We start from the raw sequence: 22,759 nt of genomic DNA, 5'->3' as shown, positions 1-22,759 counted from the left end.
AAGTTCTTAACCTGAGATACCACTGTATTAGAAAGAACTCCATGCTAGTATGTGCAGTTCAACAACAAAACAGGCTACTTTAGAAGGTGGCAGACTCATTAGAAGTTTTCAAGCAAAGTCTTGGATGACTTCCTGTCAGGAGTGTTCATAGGGAATTGGACTGAATGAAATTTTATTATAGCTGCTATGTTATGCACTTTTCATATTAATATAAATGTCCACCTAGAAAAATATTCTCTGATATCAGAATTCAGTGTAATTTGTCTAACCTTCTGCATATTGATGGTATGTCACATTCCTCTCATATGCCTTTTAAACACATCATTTGTGGTGGATCTTACCTCTCCCCTGGCGTAGGTAAATATTTAAGCAAAATACATTCTAAAATAAAAGCATATACCATTCATATATCTATAGATTACTTTTAATTTGTCAGTAGTTCAGGAATAGATTTTGAGACACAAAGAAGCTGATTGCTAGCCAAATCAAAACAACATATATTTGAAAGGATACAAACTTTCAAACTTTTACCTTAGGGAGGAAAAGTGATATAGTAAATAACATTACCATTTAAACCAGGGTTAACAGCTTCTCAGACGGTTAATCAAATTCTAACAGAATTGTCTATTTCACCATCTTGAATAATTTCCCACAAATCATAAAGGATTATGTTTCCTTTATTCCCCAACATGAAACACCTTGGTTTTGAACATATCTTTCCCCAATTTGATGACATTATGTGCAATTTGGATCATCAGTTTATCTGATCAGATTCTATAAGCAAGGTGCAGCCCCCTATGGGCACAAGAATTACACATTACAAGATTTCCATGGGGCTCAATAGAGCTGTGTACCCCTTTGTTCTCTTGGTGCAAGTACACGGCTTCATGAAGGATGTTGGGTCATTGTGGGGATTTTTGGTTCCCTTATTACTATCTAGCTCTTGCTTTCTTCCTCTCTGGAGTAAGATATTGAAGGTTCCCAAGATGGATGCTGAGGGAGGAGGAAGGGAAACAGAGCACTGCTGAGCACTGTGGAAACCTCTTTCTAATGCAGGCACAGGACTGAGTATATACATTCCAAAAAAAAATTCTCTCATTTTCCAATAGCCAGTGAAACAAAGTCATCTTGGAGAACTTGGTCTTCTTGAATATCTACTTCTCAAGGTTATTCTTGATAAGAGTACTGTAACAAAAACTAATACCACATCACATGCAGTCTCCTTAGCATCTCTCAAGGGCAGCTACTTAAGTCTTGACAAGTAAACCTCAAATGCTAAGCTTCTGTCACTGCCGTTCTCTCATTGTGTTTAACATTGCTTTTCTACTGCTGAGGAACCAGCAAGTGATCATGTTATATATAATCATCTATGAAGATCAAATGTTCAAAAGAGCTGCTACATTTTTAACTGCCATGACAGGCTTAATTTTGAGAATATCTAAATTTCTTGCCTCCAGATTTAAAGCTTATGTTTTATGCTTCTGAAAGATACCATGTATCTTGTTAAGAAAAGCAAGTAGATACATATCTTTGATAGGTTGTCTGGCTAAGTCTGTGTTCAGGTTGCAAAGTTGCATAGTTCTGGATAGGCCAAGGGAGATTTCAGAGCTCCTCTGAGTATTTACAGTACTGTGTTCTATAATGACTATTTATCACATGATGTCTTGCTGGATACATGTAGGGAGGGAGATATAATTTATTCTCTGTACTGCCCTGGAGACAGATGGTTCAAGGACTAGGAATGCCAAGATCTCATTGCTATGATCAGATAGTCACCTTCTCAACACTCACATTTGGACTTTATTGAGGTGGCAACCCAGTATGGACAGTCCTTGGCTGGGGACTCATGTCAGGAGCTTCCAGAGGTTCTGATCTGGTGTGGGTCCCATATATGGTGAGCTACCAGACTGGAGGTTGCAACTCCTATAGCTATAGCTCCTATCCACACCAGCAAGCATGGCCAGTGGTCAAGGATGGTGGGGGTTGTAGTCCAAGAGCATCTGGAGAACCACCTAGGTCCTGGACTCCACCCACCCGGGCTGACCATTGAATCCTCCTGGACAGGAAAGGATACAAGGGCTTCTGGACATCATTATCTTTCTGATAACACTGACCTGCCATTTGGTCTTCAGTCTTGACTTTCTCTTTGGTTCTTCCTAGCATTGTCTCTCATTTCAATAAAAGGATTGTCTGAATCGCTGAAATATTTTATTCAAGTCATTGTTGCAGTTTCAAATGTTTGAGAACTCTATTTATATAAAGAATTATACAGAAGCAAAATTAATTCTGAATTGCCTTCTTCTCTCCCCCCCCCCAACAGATTGAAATACTTGGTGTTTACTTCATTTCATCCCAAGAATTCCTGGCCAATGCTTATGTATTGGCAGTCCTCCTTTTCTTTGCCCTTCTGTTGCAGAGAACTTTTCTCCAAGCATCGTACTATGTTGCCATTGAAACAGGAATTAACCTAAGAGGAGCAATACAGGTATTTCAGATAATCCAGAAACTTTTACCTAATGGGCTATACAATCACTTCTTAACTTTTTGAGTAAAGGAGCATGTTTCTAACAAACTCCACCAATCAAAAGAAAAAGAAAGAAAGAAAAGCTTAAACAAACTTGGGTCAAAAAAATAATTTTTTTTGAAAAATAATAAACCATATGGACAGTATCTGATTTGTGCATAAAATAGAATCATGCTTCAATTTAAAGTCATATAGTCTATATCCCATAAAATCACCTTATCTCCAGGTATGCCAGGATTCTCCTGACATGCCAGGATGTTATTTTGCTTTGTTCTATAGTCTCCTGGTTATGTGACAATATTTCATATCCTTGTTTTCTCCTACAGAAGCCTGCAGCTGTCTTATGGGTCCTCTGTGATTGATAGATGACATCTGACTTATTAAACATAGCTTGTGTTCCTGTACTCTAAAAATAAAACACCATTAACACCCTATATTTCAAATAAGCAATCATTCTTTATTTGTAAGCTTAAAAGCCACTTATTCTATCACATGAAACATGTGTACACCAGCTCAAAAACATTTAAGTGGGAAATGGTTTATAAATTCTTAAATAAAAAATTTCTCATTCTAGACTAAAATTTACAATAAGATTATGCGGCTGTCAACTTCCAACATGTCCATGGGAGAAATGACTTCAGGTCAGATCTGTAACCTGGTTGCTATAGATACAAACCAGCTGATGTGGTTTTTCTTCCTGTGCCCTAACCTTTGGGCTATGCCAGTGCAGGTAAGGAAATTAAAGTCCATATAACTTTAGTCCATGTAAATGGAGATAAATTTGGTGTGTGAGAGTTATTACAGGGAATCAGTATGTGGCACAACAGAGTACTTGTGTAGGATAGAGAGACTGGGATATAGAGACACATGATATTCAAAATATTGTTGCTGGGGAAATGCACGTCTATTTAAAAAAATGGTTGTTATTTAAAATAAGCTGAGGAAAGAACAAAGCTGTGGCTCCTTGTCATTAAGTTGCAAGAGTAATAATAATAGTAATAGTAACAGTAACAGTAATAAGCCCTTGTACTGAGCTGAAGCAGAATTGCCTCTGCCTGGCTAAGGTGGCCTTCCACCAAAAGGGTGGGTGAAAGTGTCGCCAGCAGGATCACCTCCAGCAGCCGCCAGCAGAAGCCACCAAATGGGGCCTTCTAAAGGAAGAATGGGGAAGGGGTTTAGCTCGACTTGGAGCCATTGGCTCCTGAGCCAGTTTGGCTGCCATCACATGAGCGCATTGGGTCCAGTCATGGCTCACGGATTGTTCTACCTCTGCTCTTCTTGCCCAACCACCATTGATGGCAGGACTGCAGATATGGCAGTGGCCACAGTGTTCTGAAAAGCATCACCACTCAGTAGTTGGGGTTTGGATTGTGCTTTTAGTCTGAAAGAGGTAAAAATATGGTGGCTGCCTTAACCCTTGGATGTCAATAAGTGGCAGCTGCCTATTTTTATTCATTGCCTCTGCTACCTCACCAACTTCTGCTACATTTCAACTGTTAATGTCGTTCCGGCTCCTAAACAATCGAAAACCTGAAGTGAGTGTTAGTTTTTGAACGTTCTTTTGGAAACTGAACGTCCAACGGGGCTTCCACAGCTTCTGATCGGCTGCAGGAGCTTTGGTTTCCGAACGTTTCAGACATTGAACGGACTTCCAGAACGGATTCCGTTCAAGTTCCGAGGTACAACTGTTCATGTATATGAACATACAATAGGACAGGTGTCAACTGGGACAGTTAAAATCTGAACTTCTTGTGGTTTTTGAGAACATGCAATCTAAAAATGCTTTTGTCTTTGTTGAATACAGTCAGGCCATTTGTCCAGCTAGCTCAGTATGGTCTACCCTGACTGGCAGATGCTCTCCAGAGTTTGAGACAGATGCTTCTCCCAGTCCCACCTGGAAATGCTGGGGACTGAATCTGAAATTTCGGCATACAAGGCAGATGCTCCACCGCTGAGCCAGACTACATGCTCTTAAGCATGCTTTCAAACAAATGTTTGCCACTTTTGTTTTGAAGGGAAGGTGGCTGTGCAGGAAGGAATAGTTTAGCTTCCCACTCACTCTTCAGAAGCAAGCTGGATCTCTCAGCCTCAGGGTTCCATTTGAATGATAGATTGTTTTTGTTACCCCTATCCTAATGGGTGGCTAAATGAATGAAATCAGGAGATGCTGCCTGCTGCTACTAGAGCAAATTTTAGATTTTAAAATCAATATCATTTGCTTCAGGGAATTTCAAACTCTTTCCCTAAACATTTCCGCAACCTATAAAATCTTGTACATTGAGTGAATCATTTTGATTTTTAACAGTAGTTCACCCCCAAAAGTGCTGTTTGTAGTAATGTCTCAATGAAGATTTGGAGTTTATGAGACTTTTGAGTCAGATTTGGGACTAATGGATTGCTAAAATTCTGTCCCTTAATACAGATTACCTAATAGCATCCAACTCCTGGTCATTCTTTACTTTGTATTGGTTGGGAAATACGGTGTCCCTTCTTCTTCTTTTCTTTTTTCTTTTTTTGTTTTTTGTTATCCCAGATTATTGTAGGAGTCATTCTACTCTACTACCTGCTTGGAATCAGTGCCCTAATTGGAGCTGCAGTGATCATAGTGCTTGCACCTGTTCAGTACTTTGTAGCCACAAAACTTTCACAAGCTCAAAGAAGCACATTGGTAAGTCTTTTCAGGCGTGTCCTTTTAGGTTATGGGTATATGTCCATGGAGATACACTACTGTAGGAACAATATGCTTTGCGTAATATCAACACAGAAAATTCTGCTTCAAGGTAAGTTCTGTCAACATTATTCCAGTCATCCTGTAAGCTTATGCTGAAAGGCAGCATAAAAATCTTTGAAATTAAATACACATAAATACTTCCATGTGCAAGGATAACCTCCCATCCAGAGATATCAAAGTGAAACTGAAGAGCAAGTAATGGGTTTTACTGGAAAGCAGAACACGCAAGTTCTATATTGTGTATAGCATGCAAGAACATCTGTGGTCAATTTGTATTAGCATAGCGTGTATCCTTAGATAACACAGTATGCTGCAGTGTTGCAATAATCCTCCTTAAATTAATGTTTGTGTCAATGGTTCAGGAATATTCCAATGAGAGGCTTAAGAAAACAAATGAAATGCTTCGAGGCATAAAACTCCTTAAGCTCTACGCCTGGGAACACATATTTCACAGCAGTGTGGAGGAAACCCGGCAAAAAGAAATGACTAGCCTCAGAGCTTTTGCTCTCTATACCTCCATATCAAGTAAGTATATTGCTTGACTTTGTCCCAGGATCAGTTTTTGTCTCAGCATAACTATGAGTGCACTTGCCATTTAAAGGTGCTGCAGGGTTTAGAGTCTATTTCCAGTTCTAATATACCAGCAGAACTGCCAGTAGCACAAATACATTTTATTGTGTTTGGGAAAGGTTTATGCAATCCATTTAAGTATAGAACCTCCTGGCAACTGAATGCAGGAACTAGAGTCTGAACTAGAGTTTGGGTTTATCTATACTTACCCTTCCTCCACTCTCTCCAGGCACAGTCCCTGAATTAAAGGTCCGTGTCCAAGCACCATATATATACCCTAGCCTCTGACTTTCCTATGCCCTTTGCAGTATAATTAATACTTCCTGAGCAGTTGAGGTCAAAGAAGGGGAAAAAATCCATGTAGCTGACTCCCATGAGAAAAGGATAGTTGGTAAAGGTTCCTGGAATGTACTGCCCTTACATGTATCTGCTTTTTGAAAAGCAATGCTTTAAAGTTTCAAGATATTGAATTAGTACAAGTGTCATAAATTTATGACACTAAATCTTGATTCAAAATACTAATGGGGTTATTATTTTATGGGATTGTTTTTAATGAAGGCAGTATAGCAATGTTTGTAAGATATAACATGGGACCATCATGAAAAATTAAAGAGTTCACATATTATATTATTTCTACCTCATTCTTTAAATGTTACAATTATGTGTCTGGACTCAGCTACATTAGTTTTTTTTAAAAAAAAGCATTTTAAATGTGTTATAACACTGTGACACCAGATGGTGCTGTAGACTTCCATCTTTCGCCAACGTGATTTCCCATTATGAGGTTTTCAACGCATTTTCCTGAAACCTTTTTTTGGATGTGTCTAGATCCAGCCTCTGTGCCTTATAACATGGGTGTATCTGAGACAGAAATGATTGCCACAAATAGTATAGAGCTGCTCACTATGGCCTTGACAATTAAAGTCCTTTTCAGTTGATCTACTCAGTGCTAGGGCTCATCCAGACTTCCTTTTCTGCTGCGTTTCTAGGCACATGCCCAGGGTTTGGTTTGGTTTTCTTGTCCTAGTCCTTTCCCCAGGAAAACCCATGTTTTAATGCTGAATCAGAGCAAAGGGCAATCCGGTTTTCTATGGATTGCCATTGGCTCCAATTCAGTGGTAAAATGCCAGTTGTCCGGGGAAACTGCCAGGACAAAACAAAAAACTGCTTGGACACAGAATTTTAAAGCTCAGACACGTGCCTAGAAAGTCTGGCACAAAAGGAGGTCTGGATGAGCCCCCAGTGAATATGTTTGGCTGTGAACAGAAGCACAGCAGTAGGCCATGCCCTTTGACATATGCATCTTCCTTTTAAGGTAGGAACAGAGGCCACCCTCATGCAAACTGTATGCGCATATGGTTCTCTCCGTGTTTGGAGCCTGATCACAGCCTTAAGTTATGAACAAAATTTATACAGTGGTACCTTGGTTTCCAAACAGCTTAGTCGTCGAACAAATTGGCTTCCGAACACTGCAAACCCAGAAGTAAATGTTCTGGTTCGCAAGCGTTTACTAGAAATTGAACATCTGATGTGGTTTCCACAGTTTCTGCTTGAGTGCAGGAAGCTCCTGCAGCCAATCAGAAGACGCATCTTGGTATTCAAATGGTTTCGGGAGTCGAACGAATTAAGTTCGAGAACCAAGGTACTGCTGTACTCATATGGCAGGTTTGAGCATGAAGTCACTGGCCTCATTATTTTTGAGCTATAAGCACATTTCCTTCAGCCTTAGTCCAGCAGCATCTCACTTAGGTGGAATCTACACACATATAAAAACCATTATGAGAGTGCTTTTTAAAAACACATTGAATTTTCCATAAGGCTCGCCATTGCCATCTAGTGTCACATTGTATGTTGCACTTAAAGCACACTTAAAATGTTTCAGTTGCAGCTTTAGTTTAGTCGGTATCTGAAGAAGTGTGCATGCACACGAAAGCTCAGACCAAGAACAAACTTAGTTGGTCTCTAAGGTGCTACTGGACAACTTTTTAATTTTTTTATATATTTTTAGTTGCAGCTGTATAGCTGAGTCACTAGTCAGTGTCACTTGCTTATTTAAATCAAGACTGTCACTGAAGAAAAAACTGGTTTTATACCAGTTCAGAATTTGATACTGTAAGGGAGACAGAAATAGTTGTTTTTCCCCCACTTAAAAAGGTATAAATAGAATGATAGACATAAATTGTGTTTCATTTACAATCCATAATTTATAGTGGTTTTGCATTTGTGTTTTGCATTTGCCAATGAAACCAGGTCTGAAAGAATCTCAAGTTCTTAAAGAAATAATGTGAAAATGAGGAGACAAACATTTAATAGTACAGTAATTGATTTGCATTTCCTGGCAAGCCTCTGAGGGCCAATTTAAATGCCTGTGGCTGGTGGCTGAAACTCTCTTCCCTGATGCAATATTTAAATGTCTGCCCACATATGCCTGTCCTGAAAAGTATGTGCATGCCAGGAAGAGCTTCCTTTGGAACCATGCTACCATGTAAATACACACACACCCAACAAGAATTTGGACCAGTTCACACGAGGGCACATAAAGTTTACTCTTACCATATAGATTGCCCCAAACCATACACAATAAATAATGTTTAAATGACAGTGCAAATTAAGCAACTATTTAGAACCCCAACCCTTACCATCCACATGGGCATGTGGTGCCAGCTTTCAATATGAGTGCTTGGCAGCTCTGAACTGATGGCAAGCTGATCTGAGAGGCTGACACCATGCTCTGATTTATGTGCAGTTAGTCCAATATGCATGTCTATTCAGATGTTCAATGGGCTTATTTCCAAGTAAGTGTGAACAGTGATGTGGAAACTCCAATTTTATGGATGGTGATCATGTAAAATAATACATAATCAAATCAAAGGACATTGAGATTCATGTTTATATTATTATTGAAGACTGAAGGATTGTATTGCTGGTGATGATCTCTCATTCTGCACAATCTGCAGCTAATTTCACTGAATTTTGAAACATTTCCTGTTTATATTTAGCTGCTGCAATAAGATTACAGAATGAACCAAGAAGTCAAACAAAACACCAGAAATTCATTCTGTTGTTGAGATACATTGAGTAATTAGACATGGTTACTGCTTGCTCAAATTAGTAAGAAGTTTGGGCAATGCTTATGAAGGAATAATTAGTCACACTACAGGAGATAATTTTTGTTAATGACAAATTTAAAAGTGAACCCAAGGCAAAAAAGCATTTGTTCCATTCCCCAGCCATCTGGGGATAATAACCTCTAAAAGCCTAGTGATTTGACTAGGCACAGTGGGAAAGCCGTTGTGTTCTGGGTACACAGAAGGTCAGGTTAATGTTTCCAGGAAATGACTACTTTTTATTTTATTGCCATTATTCATTTGTATTATTACATGCCACCCCCAATCTCTGCTGAGTGGCAGCAAAATTCCAGGAGGTACCAGGCACTCACCCTGTGTTGAGTTTCCATTGTGGAATCAAGGCACTGTGGAGCTAATATCTGGTTTAGTTTACACATATTTACAGTCACTTCAGTGCTGTTAACAGGGTGGTTTGACTTCACCCCCAGAGGTGCACTCCATTGTCTCTTGAGGCATATGGATGCCAGCAAAAACACCTGGAGCCTTCAGTGGAGCACTACATCCCAGGAGTGTCCCACATTGCTTCTCTCTTAGCTTCAGTGAGCTTGGATCCAAAGTTATGGCCCCCAGCCTCCTCCCTATTTCCTCCTTCTTGTTCCTATAACACCTTGCCAAAAAAATCCCATCTGTGTAAAGAGGGCCAGATTTGATGATTAAGTGAACATACGTGAGGGCCAACCAAAGTTGTTCAGCTTTTTTTAGTTTTTTTAGGATCGAAGTTGCCAAGCTTTTTTTAGGATTTTACCCCCGGATTAAATTGACCGGCAGACCGGATTAGGCCCCCAAAACGGACTTTGGAGATGCCTGGTGTAAAGGGACAACTTTTTCTGTGTGGCATCACACCCACATTGCCCTGGCAACCTCCCCCTTGTTTACCTGCAGGGTCTTTTGTCTTATAGATGGATTAAAGACAGGGCCATCATCTCCGTTTGTCCCTCTGTCTGACAGAAAAACAAGCTCAGCTTTTCAGCTCTGATTAAACCCCAGCATCCAAGAATCTAGGAGGGGGGAACCTGGCACCCAGGGATCTGGGGGATCCCCCACTAACTCAAAACACTATAATGACAGTTCCAGTATATCCTAACTAAAAGGGCAGCATCCAAGCAAGACAGGATGAAACCTAGGCAGATAAAAAGAAAAATAAAACCAGAAAGAACTGTTATAGATACAAAAGTGAAATGCATGTAGAGATGTATGAAGCCTAAGTATATTGAAAGAATCGGTAAAATATATTTGTTTTACTTGCAGTTTTCATGAATGCAGCAATACCTATTGCAGCTGTTCTTATAGTAAGTATTTTACTGTTAAAAATGTAGATATATTTTAACATTTAGAGAAGAGTGTAGCTACAAAACCCTCTGTTGGTTACAAATGCATTATTCCTTCTCTAGTTCATTTTAAATTACACTCTACTAATAAAATATTAACTTTATGTACTGCTATCTTGTCCTTCAACAGATGCATTTGAAAACTGAAATAGATGTGACACAAAATGATGTTCAATTATGTGTATGCAGAATTACAGAAAGCATGGAGAGTTAAATCACAATGGAGAGCAATTTGTTATTTGGGAACTGTGTGTGTGTGTACTTTATCTTATTTTACGTATGAATAGATTTTTCTTGAATGTCTGTAATATCACTTTACTGATATTTAGATCTTACTGCTGTTTAGATCTTCAGTGGCCTGTTTGGATCTTAAATATGGACTTCAATGATACATTTTGCAGCATGTATCACTGTTCTCTCAGCATTCTCCTGTGCTTGTGTATTTAAGTTCTGTCCTCTTATCACGTAAGCTGACAGAGTGATGATGGCTAAGTACACACAGACCAGTTACCACGTTATTTCAAAAGCTCTAGAACAGGTATCCCCAACCTTCGCCCTCCAGATGTTTTGGACTACAATTCCCATCATCCCTGACCACTGGTCCTGTTAGCTGGGGATCATGGGAGCTGTAGGCCAAAACATCTGGAGGGCTGCAGGTTGGGGGTGCCTGCTCTAGAAAGTAATCTCCATACAAGATGTGTTGTCTCCCCTGTAATTGATTCTATTCTACAACACACAGGCCATACAGAACCTAAGAAATGGATTCAGGCCACTCCCACTGACACTTTCCTTTAGATGGCACCATTTTGGTGCATGCAGGAGCCAATCCAGTAAGGGAATCCAATTGGAGACTTTTGTTACCATGCATAGATTGTACTAGGGCAACCACAAACATCCTTCAATATTACTCTTGCCTTAGTTCTGCTCCAAGATGCATCTTTGAGAGTAACTTTATGCTGCTCTGGACTTTCAGAGGGACATAATTCTATTTCTTCAATATGCATTCTTTTCTTCTTTATTTGCTTTTATAATGGGGAAAGCTCTTATATAATTGTTGTATTTATAGCTGATAGTTAAATGTATATTAAGTCTGCCTCACAGATTTTGCAGTGCTTAGTTGCATAATGTCTCCTCCTGATCATTAGGGGTTTTGAAGTGCAGCTAAATATTTTCACTGCATTTGTACCTTTAATATAAGAGGTGGCTGAAATAATTTATTTTGCTGTCTTTTCTTTTAAAGACATTTGTGGTCCATGCCCACCTGTTTGAAAATGCTGACTTTTCTCCTTCGGTGGCCTTTGCTTCACTCTCCCTCTTTCACATCCTTGTCACACCACTGTTCCTGCTCTCCAGTGTGGTTAGATCCACAGTCAAAGCTCTTGTAAGGTAGGGTTTCTGGAGTGTCTCTGTCTTACAAATGAAGCTTCTTACTGCAGTGTTTAAGAGCTTGTGGTATCTGTCCAATGCTTTTGCACTCTAATTAGACTCACTGATTTTCAAGGCCATCCCATAGTAAGTGTCCCCACCCCATATACAGCCACTATAGCCACTATGTTCTTGAATTACCAGCTCATGCAATAAGTTATATGGAATTATATGCTTTCAGGTGCAGGTGGGGGGGGGAATCAATGTGAGGACATCTTTGACAAAAGTAGTATCACCACAAGATAATGATGATGATGATGATGTAAAGTTTAAGGCATTAGAACTTGAGCCCACCAATTGTACTGGAGCTACTGGAGTAAAACATTACAGTTTTATTACAGCTTTGTGCACAGTTATAGGATTTCTTCTGAGAATAATATCTAAACAGTAGAACCTTGGTTCTTGAACTTAATCCATCCCAGAAGTCCGTTCGACTCCCGAAACGTTCAAAAACCAAGGTGAGGCTTCCGATTGGCGCAGGTACCCCAGAAACAATAGCCGACAGCCGCTTGAACATTTGGCTTTCGAAAAATGTTCGAAAACCGAAACACTTACTCCCGTTCGGGAGCCGATCTATTCGTCAACTAAGCCATTCGAGAACCAAGGTTCCACTGTACCATGGGAATTCTGAAATGCGCACTGTTACTGTAACTGGCACAATGTATAAGTATTCCTCAATTTACTACCTTTTCCCTCTTTTTGTAGCGTTCAAAAGTTAAGTGAATTTCTCTCAAGTGAAGAAATAGGGGAGGAACATGACAAATGTGCAGAGCCAAGATGCAAGGACAACCACAGCAAATACCAGGCAGTTGTAAGTGCTAATACTGGATTGTGTGCCAAATGTTTACCCTCCCGTTCTTTAATCCTTGTGAACCACCCCAATAACTTTGTCAGTTCGCTTGTAATTAATTAATAGCTACATTGGCAAAATCTTAAAGCTAGCCAAGGACTATACCATGACTATTTTTGTTTAAGGCCAGCAGTGGATAGAGTGGGGGGGGGCACTGACTATCATAATCAAGTGGGGAGGAGAAAGCCCATCCATACCAGAAATGGTTAAGAGGTAGCAGTAGAGGCTGAAGGCGACCCAACCAGTCCCATGCAAATGTACAATTTGTTACTGGCTTCCAGGGCCTAGTGTATGCAGTGGTTGCTGTCTGTAGGGTCGGCTAGCCAGGCAGTCACTGCACAGTTGCACAATGCTGATTGACACACAAACCTGTCTCCTCTGCTTCTTACCAACCATTTCTAGGAGGGGTTCGGTGTATCTTTTCCCCTCAGTCCCTCCCCAGTCATGATTAATGATTGCACCAGAAAACCAAGTCATTGTCCACTCTTGCTTAAGGTTCTTTCACAGTCCTGTCACCACTCACCATGTATTTCTGTCTTCCTGATCTTGCACAGCCCCTCAAAGTTGTTAACCGTAAGAGACCTGCCAGAGAGGACTGGAACAATTACAGCTCTCCTTTAAGAAGACCTGTTAGCACCACAGAAGCAGATGATTATTGTGTAAAGGTGGTAATAAGGTCACTCTTTCTAATAATGTTGTTACTAATAAGCTCAGAGTTCTAGGGCCTGGAAAACCCACATTTGCATTTAGAAAGCAAAACAAAACATGACTGCTGAGGAGTTGAAAGATTGTGGTATTTATCTGCCTCTTAAAGATAGAAATAAAAATAATTTGGTAGCATGGTTATCAGTTTGTGAAATGGATCTTTTTGAAACGTTCTAATTTAGCCCAGCTTTCAAGATGTTTTTGAGCATAATTTGTGTCAGGTCTCAAACTAGAATCTGCTTTTGATGCTAGAGCTTGACACTGGAAAATATTGTGTGAGAGTGGATAATAGTGTCTCTGAGCTAGTACGCGGTCTGCATTTCTATTGACATTGTCTTCACACATCAAAAGCTAGTGAAAGGCTTCTAGTCCAGAGGGTAGTGTTTTCAGGCAGACACTTTTTTTAGAAGCATCTCCTCCTCCAGCTGTATGATTCCTCACTTACTAACCTTCACTCCTATGTCCTATTGTGCTCCCTTAACAATGCCTTCTTTGCACTATATATGAATGACAAGGGCACAAGTGGTTTTTCTGTAGCTCAGGAATTCTTTCTCCTAGCAACTTGTGAGAGCAGTTCTCCTCAGAAAGCTTTACCCAAATTGAAACTGAGTTATTGTGTATAAGTTTATGACTATTTTAGTTGTGTGGTTTATATTTAATTAAGCTATATGTTCTGATTAAGTTGAGCATTTTTTTAAACCTGTGCATGTTTACTCAGAAGAATGGGAAATATCTTCATGTGCACATTAGAGCTTTTATCCTCAACACATTTATTAGGGAGCGAGTGCCACTGAAACTTACTGTACTTCTGAGTAAACAGGCTCTGTGACCAGCTCTGAAGGACATTATAAAACTCAAAAGGAAGAATTGTGGAGTTTTGTGTTTGCTTTGTATAAGCCACAAGAGGTAAATTAAGATTTTTCATTTTTTTTTAAAAAAAAAAAAAAGGTAAGGCAGTTTGCATTTGATGCCCAAACAATACTGTGCTGATGCAACATACAAGTATATCTATCTCCATGTAGTTGCCAGTATCTGGTTATGGTGAGACCAGAGAGACTCCTGGCTGGGAACTGTTGCAGTTACTATGCCCAACTGAAGTAATCTCAGTTTTCTGTCTCCTATGAAAGTTTGGAGTTTAATTAGGGTCTGATGAACAAGGACACCATGTTTCTCTGGCACAGGGGAAGGAGTTGTACCAGACCAGTTGGTTTGTGGTTTGCACAGTAAAGAACAAAAAGATATCATTAGCTTGGAGATGATCTGGTTGAATGTATATGGGGTGTTACCAAGTTGTAGTTTTAAGGTTTAAAATTTCCAATTATTGTTTCTTTACATCTATTTTGGATTGCAAGCCATCTTTGATGCACATTTGCCCAGAAAAGTGGTCAAAAATATATATTTTGAATATAATAAAAATACATAACTTAACAATTCTCAAACTAGCCAAACAAGAATGCCCATTTTAATATATCCCACATACCACAGAATCTCTTAAAATAATACTCAGATGAAAGCATAGAAATTCAAATTGGTCAAAAAAGGGTAAGCAAGAAATTAGATAGATCAAAGTGGGGTGGGGCTAAACTGTCTTATTGGAAAACCAGAAATAATTTTTAAAGAAAATGTCTGAGTAAGATTTTGCAACGGTATGGATTATTTATCTTTTTTGCTATTGTTGCCATAGGTCACAAATGGATTTTTCACTTGGACACCTGAAGGCTCTCCAACATTGTCCAACATTGATATTCGAATCCCTCAAGGTACCACTTATTATATTTTCCCCCCAACAATTTTTATTGGTTTTTACATATATTTTCTTTGCATAACATTATAACAACCTTTTCCCAAAAATAAAACATTTGGCTCCATGAGCCTGTGACTTCCTTCCTCCCTGATTAATGGTTTTCAAACTTAATCTCTATACATTGCATTTTCCTGTATTTCTTATTCCTGTTAAATCTTATCCTTATATATTTCCTTACTTAACTACAATAAGTAATAAATTTATCCTTACAAAGCTTCCTATAATCCTACTAGCGATGTTAATTGTTTACAGTTGTCTTTCAAATACAGTGGTACCTCGGGTTAAGTACTTAATTCATTCCGGAGGTCCGTACTTAACCTGAAACTGTTCTTAACCTGAAGCACCACTTTAGCTAATGGGGCCTCCTGCTGCTGCCGTGCCGCCGGAGCACAATTTCTGTTCTCATCCTGAAGCAAAGTTCTTAACCTGAAGCAATATTTCTGGGTTAACAGAGTCTGTAACCTGAAGCGTATGTAACCTAAAGCGTATGTAACCTGAGGTACCAATGTGTACCATAAATTTACTCCAGTCTTTCTGGAAAACCTGGTCCTGCTGGTTCCGGGTTTTTCCCGTCAGTTTCGCCAATTCTGCATAGTCCATTAATTTCATCTGCCACTCTTCTTTTTATTATACCAAACTTTTTTCTTTTTTTCAATAACTCTGATCCAGCAAGGGAGATCTGCAGGCAGAAATATGCTCATGTGCAGGAATCGCATACCAATGTGCATTCATATTTGTATCAGCACTCAACAGTGTGTGGGGGGGGGGTTATGCCTTTCCACACCCACCTCTGCAATATCACCTAGTGCACCTTGTGTGAATGTACTACTGAATGTTTACTTGTTGAGTGCAACTGTTTCTGGATCAGGGCTCACTATCTGTAGTAAATTTAAACTTCAAATAAAATTCTTTTTTGTTACTGCAGGTCAATTAACAATGATTGTGGGACAGGTGGGCTGTGGTAAGTCATCCCTCTTGCTAGGGATACTTGGGGAGATGCAGAAAGTATCTGGGAATGTAATCTGGAACAGGTAATTTTATTCATACTTTAAGTTACTGTGTAGTTTATGCAAGGGATACAGACTTAACTTCAAAGCTATGTTATTGGTGCATGTGAATTAAATCACTGTTTTGGTGTAGACCAAACTATGTTTATACTGTATATTTTATATTGTGGTTAAGAACAGGCATAGGCAAACGCAGCCCTCCGAAAGTTTTGGGACCAGAACTCCCATCATCCCTGACCATTGGTCCTGTTAGCTAGGGATGATGGGAGTTGTAGTCCCAAAACATCTGGAGGGCCAAGTTTGCCTATGCCTGGTTAAGAACATCGGTTTTCCTTACTTACCTCTTCCATGTATATGCAACTGCAAACAGCCCCTAATTCTAAACCCTACTGATTTCAGCCAAAGTACAAGAATACCGCTTTAAGTGCCTGGGGAATTGCAGTATACAGAAACTACATATAAAGAAAGCAGAACTGTTGGCTTGAAATTATATTTACTATGCTTGTGCTGGTATGTTCTATGCAGAATCAACACTATCTTAAATCAAGAAATCAGTGTGGGTCTATTAATATTCTCTTTGTCAGTACTTTTGTTAAAACATTCAGTTAATTTGAAAGAAAACACACTATGGAATCCAGCAGTTCATGTTGCAGTTTGTTTTCTCAGCTACATCTCCATTCCAGTGACCAAATCATATATCCTTATGATGTTCCTTTTGATGACAGTTTGCAATAAATATAAATTTTATTATATAGATTTTGACAGTGTCTCTAAAATCATGTATGCATGAAACATACTGCTGTTATAATTTGTTCCTATCCACTGTGTAGCTATGACTATTATTAAGTTATACAATGGTAGCATCTTTCTAATACCTGTGTATGTCCTTCCCAAATCAGCAAGCGTAATTTATATAATTTATACATCCAAATGGCATTTTGTTAGCTTTTACCCCATTTTCAGTGAAAATCAGCAGTGGGTTGGTTGTTCCACCTAGTGGTCAAAAGGCAAGCTGCAGCCTTTAGAGAGGCAGGCATCCAGTTCTGCTCCTGCCTTTGGTTGAAGTGCAGCCAGTCACCATTGCTCTCGCTAATGGAGTAAAACTAAATTATTGATCATATTTATATGCAAATGCTATTTATTAAATGCTATTAAGCAATTACTCTCTGAGGAGGAGTTACAAAATGGAAAAGCACGCTTCTCAACATTGGTTGAAATAAATTTACAAAAGAGAAGTCCTGTAACAGCGGGCATTAGGGGGGTGACTTACCAGTATGGGTTCTTTGTGGTTAGGGTCCTATTAAAAAAAAAATGGTACCTACATTATTCTTCACTATGGAACCATAATTTCAATATACAGTATGTTGCTCTAGCATATTTAAATGTAGGTACAGTTATACCTCAGGTTGAATGTGCTTCAGGAGCACGTTACTTCCAGGTTTCGCCGCTCGCACATGCGCAGATGCTCAAAAAGACGTCACATGCATGCACAGTAGCGGCAAAACACGAACCGTGCATGCGTAGAAGCGCTGTCGCGTCTTACTTTCCATTCAGGATGCGAACGGGGCTCCGGAACAGATCCCGTTCACATCCTGAGGTACCACTGTATTAGCAACCTAATTTCTCCATATGATGTCCATTGGCTGGAATCCACACTAATAACTTTTAGGCAAGTCCTACTTTCAGCATAGAATTTGCATTGTCTGTTTGCTGTATCACACTATATATCAAGCCCACCAAGAATTGGCATATCTCAGCAATGTAAACTTTTAGGATTCATGAGGGTTCCTTCATGTTCAACTTTAAGTCTTTAATGCAAGTATTATTCCACTGCAGCTCACATCAACATTTTTAAAGTACTAAATATAAGCTTCTCATAACCACCAAACATTCAAGAAAGATGGTGGCAAATCAAGCCATGTGACTGGAGTCTTGCACTGGTTGATCATATTGCTTCAGGTTGACTGCTAAAATATTGTAAAGTTCCTAAGTAAGATGCTGTTGACCTCAGTTTGAAGCAACTCTATGAAAAATGTTTTGCAGCGTACATGCAAAGTAGAATGTAGTCGTTAATCCTCCTGTGAGCAAACAGTTCATAAGTACAGTGGTACCTCGGGTTAAGAACTGAATTCGTTCTGGAGGTCCATTCTTAACCTGAAATTGCTCTTAACCTGAGGTACCACTTTAACTAATGGGGCCTCCTGCTGCTGCTGCTGCCGCGCTGCCGTGGCACAATTTCTGTTCTCATCCTGTTCTTAACCTGAGGTACTATTTCTGGGTTAGCGGAGTCTGTAACCTGAAGCATCTGTAACCTGAAGTGTCTGTAACCCGAGGTACCACTATACCTGTATGAACAATATTCTTTTTTTCTTTTTTCTTTTTTACTGATGATGCAGCATTCCTGACAGCGAGACAGGGGAAGATGTCAGGTATAGTAATACACATGATTCTTGCTCATAATGCTATCCTAAATCTATTGTGTTGCAAAGAAACAAAGTACTGTACAGTTGGACTTTACAGTATTAACTGTTTGAAATGATTCTTTATTAAACATTTCAGCTTTTACTTAATTTTTCTTTCTCTCTTGACATTTCTTTTTTTTCTTATTTACACATCCCATTTTATAGAACCAAATGGAATGAAAGAATCTGCTAGGCAGATGAACATGTGTTGGCATAGTTTTTTCTTATTTATTTATTTTAATTATAACACTCCTTAGTCTTCTAGCCTGAAAGGCAAGATACCAAAAGGTACACACTTTGCTTTGACGAAGCTTGTCTGCTTCATTCTGCTTTTCTGAAGAGTGTTCGTGTACCACCTCCTGCAGAGATGGAAATAGATAATTACTTATTTCCCAGTTCCTGGGATTTTCGTCATGTCTATTAGTTTTCTTCCCTAGCTTATCCTAGTTATGAGACACTGATGTAGATCAGATTTCCCCCCACCTATAAACTAAAATACAAAAAAGTCACATGTGAAACATGCTTAACATGGAGATTAATTTCAAAGCAGGGTGCATAACATTGAAGCTTCAGAATGTAACTTACCGGTATATATTAAAATTTATTGCGAGTTTTCAACAAAAGATACAATAAAAAAAAAAGACAGGAAGAAAGAAGAGGAGAAGAGAAAAAGAAAGAAAGAAAACCATCTATGTATATATAGTACCAAGCCCTCCATCACAATTACATCTTGATTCTACAAGTTGCATTCTGAAGAGAGGTATTAAAAGTGTGAATTACGGTAGATTCAGATCCTTCCCCCTCCCCTTATCAACCAACATAAAAGTACCTGTACAACTATTATCCAAATGATTGTTGGAAGACTGTGTTATGTTTGATACAGTAGAGTGGGGGGAGTCAAATCACAGTCATAACAGAATAGGAAATGAAAATGTATAGATATATGCATGACACGGTGTAATAAGTTGTGTGGTGTTGTTCACCTGAAGTTGTATTTACCTAAATTTAAGACCTCTAAGGAACAGATTATTGTTATTATGTCTTGATATGTAAAACTACAGAATTCAAAGAGGGTGTACTTTCTTTTTCCTATGACTGCATCTATATATAATTTGTCAATGTATATGTCAATTTATTTACTTCTCTTGATTTTAGAACTCAGGCATATCTAAAGTATTTGCAAAAATGCATTAATACTGCCATTTTACAATTTACTGTACCTTTTCCTGCAGCCCAGAAAGAGAAACAGCTGTTGACACTGAAACCAGGTACTGATTAATTATTCCTTCAGGGTCAATCCTGGGTTATGCATCACCCTATGATCCACATCCAGTTGTGGTGATCCTTCCAGGGTGCCATTTGGGGAGTTCTACAGCCTGTTAGCCACCCCCCACCCCCCGTCTGGGCATTTAGATAGAATGCTTCCTCCTGGATCCTTTTACAGGGGTATGCTTTTTCTTTGAGCTAGGAAGGGGGTAGGGCTCTATCCCACCCCCTTTATCTAGACTAACGATCCAGTCCAATGCCTTTTGCACCACCTGAGTCAGCCCCACCTTGCTTGTTCATCACCACACCTCTCACATCTGCAACCAATCACATAGGCCCCCAAAAGATGTCCAGCAGCCAACCCTCATTGCCCATCAGTGATAAGTGCATGCCATCAGGCCTGTAGAGATCCACATTACTGAACGTAATGCTAGGGGGCTGAATTACCTGGCCCCCCAGGTGAGACACTATGTGGAACATTGCCTTGTTCACTTTCTTCTGGGTATGGTAGACACCTATGAGCTCCAAGCCCACCTTGCCAGTGCGTTTTAGGATGTCCCCCATGCAGGGCCTCAAGTTCAGTGGTTGCTGTGAAAATGAGATCTATGCCCTTGCTGCTAACCAGGTCGTCCTTGTCTAGCTGAATCACCAGGGCATCTGGCAGCCCATGTAGTACACCATGTGGTATAAGCCATGAGATCAGGCTATCTAAATGTATGTCCCCCTGGGCTTATCAAGTAATATGGGCTCTGGCCTCTAGGCAAAGCTACTGGCCCCAGAAAGTTGTTGTAGCATGCGCAGGATCCCTTAAAAGTGCTGTTCAGATTTCAGCTTTTTTTCCCATGCACCAGGGGTTCAAATCCTGAATACATTATTTGGGGTGGAGCAGGAAAGCCCAACCCCTTATAATCTGTCACAAGACACAGTGTGCACACACTATTTAAATGGCAATGCCCATCAACTTTGGGGCCCCCTCAAATATTTTATTGGGGGGGAGGGATCTCAGCCCCTAGGGGTTGGCTCCTATGCCAGGCACTAGTAAGAGCCATTTTCCCACCACACTGAGGCTCCCCAGGGGGAGTAAAACCCCAACCCCTAACCCAGCTCAAAAAACATTGGCCTCTTTTCCAGGCCCAGCTGCCACCACAGGAGTCTTCTGCTGCTTTGGTCTGGCCACTTGTTAGACCTCTTCAGGAGCATCCTCACTCCCCGACATCTGTTGCCCACTGCACTGCCGAATGCATGTGCACCCGGCTTACATAGTATGGTGATGGATACAAGTTTCCTCCCTGAAAACAACTCAGAGCTCTTTCTGTAACAAAAAAATGCTGAAAAACCATGATCCAATAAGTCCTTTCAGTTGGGTCAGCCTTTCTCTGACCACTGGTCCTGCTAGTTAGGGATGATGGGAGTTGTAGTCCAACAACAGCTGGGGACTCAAGGATGAGTTAGGTAAAACCTTTTTGACTAGGGTATCCTTCATAATTATAGGGCAATGTAATATTAATCTAGAGCCACTTACAACAGCTTTTGCTACCCCCAAAAAAAGATGCCTTTTGTAATACAAAAATCAGAAATTAAAGCTATTACAGACTAATCTGACTGTAACCTTAAGCACAATAACATTTTACCAGGGACACATCTCTTGTGAAAATATACTTTTTTTTAGGATAGAGATGGAATATTAATTGATATTTAAAATAAGACATTGAAGGCTACATTAATGAATAATAATTTCCATGGCTGTTTCAGTAAAATAAAATAAAGTCCTTCTGTGGTTTTTTGTTTGTTTGTTTCCAGGAAAAGAGAATCGGTGGCATATGCTTCCCAGAAACCATGGTTGCTAAATGCTACTGTAGAAGAAAATATCACTTTTGAAAGCCCTTTTAATACACAAAGGTTAGTGTACTTAAATGCCTTGTAAATGCAAATAATAGTAAGTCTATCTTACCACCCTTATAGTGAACGTTTTTTATTGCTGTTGACAGTACTCCTCTCCTGGTTACATAGTACAAATGTGGAATTGTTATGACAGAGGTGACAGTCTTTGAACTGTAATGATTTAAAACATTCAATCATATTGAGCAGTGATCCTTCCTTAAAAGTTCAGTATTGACTGCAGGTATAACACACCTTCTTGTCTGAGCACCAATCTAAGCATTACATCATCCACAAGGAAGCAACTGAAAAACATTTCCACATGGCAGATGTGTCACAAAAGTGATTCAATATGTGAAGCTGCTTTCCAAATGGCGTGGTCCAATTGTGTGGGGAGACTTTTGGCCAGCATTATGTGAGGTGCAATCCATCTCTTGCCAGAAGTCCTTCCTCAAGAAAGCAGAGACCATTGTCCAAGAAACCAAACTTTTCCTGACTACATCACTTGTTCAGCCAGTGGTTTATTTTCAGTATTTTCCTTCTGGGCCACAGTGCTCAACAGGAGAAACACCTGTGCTCCAAGGCCCTTCAGCTTCCTACCCAAAGTCTCATAGTCCCTTGCTATATGTTGAAGGTTGTTTCTGGCAGCATGATTTGTACCCACATGAATCAGAAGGAAAGGGTTGCATTCTAGATGTATGTTAGGGTTCATCCACACTTCCAATTGCCTAGAAAGCACAAGTCCACATAGTTTTCCCCTTACCCCACTTCTTTTCCAGGAAAAGCCCACTCTTTAGCTCTTCATCAGAAGAAACAATAATCCACAGAAAACCCAATTGCCATTTGCTCCTATTGAGTGCTAAAGAGCCGTTTTCCCTGGGGAAAAGCAGTGGGACAAGAGGATGTGTGGATAAGCCCTCCATCTCCTCAGAGGATTGATCCCGGCAACAGAACCAGGGAATGCTTCATTTATTTCTAACCTTTGGACTACCTGTAGTATAGTGCATTATTAGCTAAAATGGCATTTATTTGCCTGGAACAGAGTTCCCATTAGAACAATTAGTGCTTAGCAAACATGCAT

The 22,759-nt window shown here is 39.7% G+C and overlaps 1 protein-coding gene across 3 annotated transcripts in view; it reads left to right on the top strand.

Annotated features, from left to right (window-relative positions):
- Positions 1-22,759, top strand: part of ABCC8 (ATP binding cassette subfamily C member 8) — a 57,424-nt gene that overhangs the window by 10,665 nt on the left and 24,000 nt on the right. Inside the window, exons 7-19 of one of the 3 annotated variants that reach the window (XM_079965711.1) lie at positions 2,321-2,485; positions 3,099-3,254; positions 5,058-5,192; positions 5,618-5,780; positions 10,202-10,242; positions 11,522-11,667; positions 12,412-12,517; positions 13,111-13,221; positions 14,946-15,021; positions 15,991-16,096; positions 18,469-18,501; positions 19,767-19,802; positions 21,601-21,699. In XM_079965711.1, coding sequence (XP_079821837.1) covers positions 2,321-2,485; positions 3,099-3,254; positions 5,058-5,192; positions 5,618-5,780; positions 10,202-10,242; positions 11,522-11,667; positions 12,412-12,517; positions 13,111-13,221; positions 14,946-15,021; positions 15,991-16,096; positions 18,469-18,501; positions 19,767-19,802; positions 21,601-21,699 — 1,373 coding nt within the window. The remainder of the gene's footprint in view (positions 1-2,320; positions 2,486-3,098; positions 3,255-5,057; positions 5,193-5,617; positions 5,781-10,201; positions 10,243-11,521; positions 11,668-12,411; positions 12,518-13,110; positions 13,222-14,945; positions 15,022-15,990; positions 16,097-18,468; positions 18,502-19,766; positions 19,803-21,600; positions 21,700-22,759) is intronic. The other 2 variants (XM_079965713.1, XM_079965712.1) reach the window with 2 other exon arrangements.

The sequence above is a fragment of the Podarcis cretensis genome (genome assembly GCF_951804945.1).
Source record: "Podarcis cretensis genome assembly, chromosome: 1".
Lineage (NCBI taxonomy): Eukaryota > Metazoa > Chordata > Lepidosauria > Squamata > Lacertidae > Podarcis > Podarcis cretensis.
The sequence above is the reverse complement of the archived record's forward strand: the minus strand, read 5'-3'. Positions and strand labels throughout refer to the sequence as shown.